Genomic DNA, 4,637 nt, shown 5'->3' with positions numbered 1-4,637 from the left:
CGGAAGCTGTAGTTGGCAAAAAAATTCTTCCCTCCTCATACGCGAACGTTTATTTCATGGTATGTTTAGTGCAGCGATGCCTGAGCAAGCCTCGGGCAGGTTAGCAGGGGATGTTGCTGCAGGAGAGACGTCACGCCTGCCCAGCCCGTGCGGTGGGGAGCGAGGATTGCAGCACGGCAGCCTGTGCGCACGCGGGTCCGAATGGCCCCGGGGGATGTGCGTGGGTCTCAGGTGGAGCGGTCCCCTCTCACAGGGCAGCGTGGACGTTTTTTGTGACGCTGAAGCTTTGTTCACGAATACGCCCGCTTAGGTGCGCGTGGTGGGTGTGGAAGCTAGCGCCGTTCGCCTGCGTTTGGACACCGTTCACAGCACCCGTTAGCAATTCCCAGGAGAGTGCTCCTAGCTTTAGTTCCTTGCTCTCAGATCGAACGGCCCGTTGCTTCTTTCCCTTGTCTCTGGCTTGCCTGCTTTTGTTCACTTTTACCATTTTTCTGTCGTGCAGACCCACACATTTCTTCACATAATCACCCAGTCGTGCCTGACCCTGAGCAGGATAGAGGATGGCACCCATGGGCCCACTGTGGAGGTTTGCAATGGCAGCCCCTTGCAAACGTGGATGCTAAGGAACTACTCAAGGCTGGAAGTCTTTAGAAACATTTTTTACAGCCCCACTGACTATTTCCTTTAACGAACGGTTGGAGGTTGGTATTAAAAAAGCAAATGTAACGGGTAATGATTGAAGCTTTTCCCAGAAAAATGCTTCTCTGTTCTCTGCCTGTTCAGCTCTATTGAATTTCTTTCTTGCTTTCTCAGATGCCTATAGAGATATATGATAGTATGTGTGTTTAGTGTTAGTTTTTAGTAAAAGTCTTATCAATTATCATAGATATATATTAATTGTTACAAATGCATGTTATTATGAACGGGTTTTAGGTGAGTTCAACTGCCTTGAGCTACCTCCGTGATCTGTCGATGTCAACATGATCACTGCTGTTTGCCACAGCTGAAAATTTGGTCCCAATTCCAAGTCACAGAAATAATGCCAATTGCAAAATATTTTTCAGAAATGTTCATTTTGAAAATTCCCCGTTTCAGGTAATTTAATCCTAGAGCTATTAGTCACAGATAATGTCAGAACATCAACAGATAATTTGGAAATGTTAACCGCTGAAGGAATCAAAGTATCGTGCCGACGGCGCTAGGCAGTTTTGGTGGGTGGCGTGAGGGACCGTGATGGGGCCGTAACGTACGCAGAGTCTTCGCTCACCGGCGTCGTTATTTCCATCCATTTGGTAAGCGTGAAGCTACAGAACGTGCTGCTGTGCATCTGCAGGTGTGCACAGCTACCTCTGCACCCATGCCTGTGTTCTCACCCGTAGGTAAGATGAACATTTTAGGCTGGCTCCTAGCAGTGTTATATTGCCTAGTAATTAATAGTTTTCCAAGCAAACGAGACCTTTTTTGTAATAGCATAAATAACGATAGAACACAGAAAGGAAAAAAAAATGTCTGAGGCAGTTGAAAATCCCAATGATATGGTAGTCTAGCATGAAATTATACACTCAATAAAAAAGGGAACAGCTGATGAAGGCGGCAGCAGCATTTTTAGACTTGTTTGCATTTCTGGTTATAGAAGAAAATGATAGCAGCTTAATTGCACTTAAAACAATATAAGGGAAGAATCAGTGATGCTTTGAGCAGTGCTATTTAGTAAACAAGCTACTTCTGTTAGCACTACTAATTCTTTGCTCTTGTAATTAGAGGGGGAAAAAAAAATGCCTTCTATTCATCATTGCCTGCGTATCAAATGGCCCCTCGGTGATTTGTTATAGTATCTGCAGGCTTTTCTCGGGGGATTGCGCAAGAGTTGGTCTCGAGGGACGAGCTATGGAGAGAATATTTGGAATACAAAGCAGGAGTGTTAACGTGTGAGATGGCACGCGGTACGAACTGCAGGGTAAAGTGTACGGGGTGATAGCGCGGCTGTGTCTTTGGGGAATCAGATGGGCTGTTGGCAGCGGTGGCAATTCCCACCACTTTCACCGAGACACCAAGCAAGAGCCTTTTCCTTTGGTTTTTTCCCATGAAGGGGCACGATGGTGTTCATTAGCCGTGAGACGGCATCGGAGACGCTAGAGTGTCTAAAATGACTCCTTACTTGCCTGACTTCCATTACGGTTGTGGCATTTATGTTCTATTTTAGTGGCACGTGCACTCCTGGGTGTGCGCGAGGGAACAAGCCACCCCCACCACCCAGGTAGCCGCTCTCTTGAAGCAGACCTCTGCCACGCTGCCGCTCCGAGGCTGCGGGTCGGGCTCTCTTCTCCCACGGTTGGTTCATCCTTTCTCCCTTCTCCAGGAGGCTGCAGAATGTTGCCATCCGTCCTGGTTCCCCTGTTTGTTCCTTTGCGTGGTGTTGGACATAAAATATGTCTCTGCTCCTGTGGAAGATGTGCAAAAAAGGAAGATTTCAGTCCTGAAATCACCCATTCCTTGGTTCTTGCCGGAGAAGGGTTGTAGTTGCTGTGGATCTGCTGTGCAACAGCTCAAACCTTGTTTGACTGCTTTTCCTGGAGCATTTTAAACCTGCCTGTGTGGGTTGCATGACTGTTAATGCCCTGGGAGGGCAGAGTCCATGGGGTGGCCAAGCGGGGCAGGACCTGTCCTGCAGCAGGCAGCAGACTGCCCCATGGCTACACCTGCCCCGGAGAAGGGTGCGGAGAACCAGGCTCTGAGCTCTGGCCGGGGGATCAGGGGAGGTTTCATCCTCAGCCATGCATGGATGGCGTCCGTCCCGCAGCGTGGCATTCCCCCTGGCCCTGCGGGTTCAGCGTAGGGGCTACGCAGCTCTGACAGGCACAGCGGCTGACTCGGCGCGTGTGCGTCTGCGGATTTGCATATAATACGGCAAATTAATTGTTTCTTTCAGGAGCTGAAAGACCTTTTAGGAAATAGTAGATTGGTAAATGCAACACTTACAGAAAAGGCGCTTAAGGTGTGTGCTGAATTGTTGTGATTTCGGATGTAAACCCCCCAGATCAACCCCGGAGGAGTGATGGAGAGAACACCAGCTGCTCGGCTGTGAATGTGCCTGTCTTGTTTTATCTGAGGACACAACTTCTTCTTTAACTTCCCTAGATCTCTTTACCATCATGTTCTCCCAGTGTTTTTTGAATACAAAATGATGTGTTTCTTCAAAATAAGCTGTTTCCCTTCCGACTCTCTCATGCCTCAGCGATAGTGTCATGTGGTAGGCACAGAAAGAGGTGGGTGTCCCAGAGAGTTAAAAATACGTTGGAAACGGAAGAGAGTTCATCTCCACGGTACCGTTGTTCCTACGATGCTCGGCAGATGTATTTCCACGGACCCGGACTGCACGTTCCGCAGAGACGCCCACTGCCCGTGCTGCCTGGCCACGCGCGAGGAGGGCAGCGGCTATGATAATTAGCTTCGCTTCGTATTATAATTAGATCTCCTCCCATCTGAGCATGCGTGGTTTCCTCTGGTGGTGGTCTTGGTGGTCTTCAGGTGGTCTCACGGTGGTCGTTCAGGTAGATGGGCGGTCTTGAACTTTTTACCTTTCTTAGTTCACACATGCACATTACCTATTTCATTATATAACTACTTCCATGTTTATAAATCTCCGAGGTTACAGTACATTATGAGTTGGTATAGAATGGACACATAAATCAACTTCACCTACTTCAATTGTTCGTCTAGTCACATAACATTCTTTTAACAAAGTTTCCTAGCAACTACTTAACATAATCTCAATGTTGACAAGCTCTACTGATTTTCTTGTATTTTGCCCCAACAGCGGGGCAGCCTGGGGAGCAGCCTGGTGGGGTCTCGTGCGCCATACGGGGGACAGCCGGGGGCGAGTACGCATCTCCTGGCTTGCGTCGTGTCCAGAATACTGAAATAAAAGTGAAAATGCCGTTGCTGGTTTTCAGCAGTGATGGTCTCGCTGCAGCTCTTGCCCTTCTCCGTTGCAGAAGCTCACCCTGAGGCACGTCAACAGCAACCAGTGTCTGGATGAGCCGTCGGAGGAGGACAAGATGGTTCCCACCATGAGGGAGTGCGGTGACGGCCGTTCCCAGCAGTGGCTGCTGCGCAACATGACCCTGGGTGCCTGAAGCCGGCGCCGACCCGCTGTCTCGGCTGGGATCTCCTCTTCCTCCTCGTCTCCCTCCTCCCCTCCTTGCTGAGGCTGGCGGCGAAGCCCTCCAAACCCCAGCTGTCAGAGCAAAGTCACGGCGGGGTTTCCTTGATGCGGCGGGTCTCCACGTGCCCCTCAAAACCTGTGTCTGTTCAAAAGCAGCTCATCTGAGCCTAGAAATGTCAAAACGTGCTGTTAGCAACACAAACGGGCTCAAAAATGGTTCCGGAGAAGCCTCTGTGAACCCTACATCAAAGCAAATGGGGCGGGAGGGTGTTTTCTGTGTGACACCACGATGGAGAAGTGGCCCGACATAAAATGCCTTATGACACGAACTGGCACTGGGACCCATCCTGGCAGGCGTCTCCTGAGCCGGAGGTGTTGGTGCTGGTCTTCCTTGGCATCGCGGGGGGCGGTATCTGCTCTTCTCTCGTGTCGGGCGGGACTCGGTGAAGAACCGCACCAAGCAGCAAAGTCG

At 49.9% G+C, this 4,637-nt stretch overlaps 1 protein-coding gene across 1 annotated transcript in view; it reads left to right on the top strand.

Moving 5' to 3' along the window:
* The window catches only part of LOC104515680 (polypeptide N-acetylgalactosaminyltransferase 13-like), a gene marked incomplete at its 5' end in the record, with an annotated part of 21,980 nt that extends 17,844 nt beyond the window's left edge, over positions 1-4,136 (top strand). The window contains one exon of the mRNA XM_010159751.1: positions 3,996-4,136. Coding sequence (XP_010158053.1) covers positions 3,996-4,136 — 141 coding nt within the window. The remainder of the gene's footprint in view (positions 1-3,995) is intronic.
* Between the last annotated feature and the right edge of the window lie 501 nt (positions 4,137-4,637).

Source organism: Eurypyga helias, unplaced genomic scaffold, assembly GCF_000690775.1.
Source record: "Eurypyga helias isolate BGI_N326 unplaced genomic scaffold, ASM69077v1 scaffold17289, whole genome shotgun sequence".
Taxonomy (NCBI): Eukaryota; Metazoa; Chordata; class Aves; order Eurypygiformes; family Eurypygidae; genus Eurypyga; species Eurypyga helias.
Note: the sequence above shows the minus strand (reverse complement) of the source record. Positions and strands in the feature narration are given on the sequence as shown.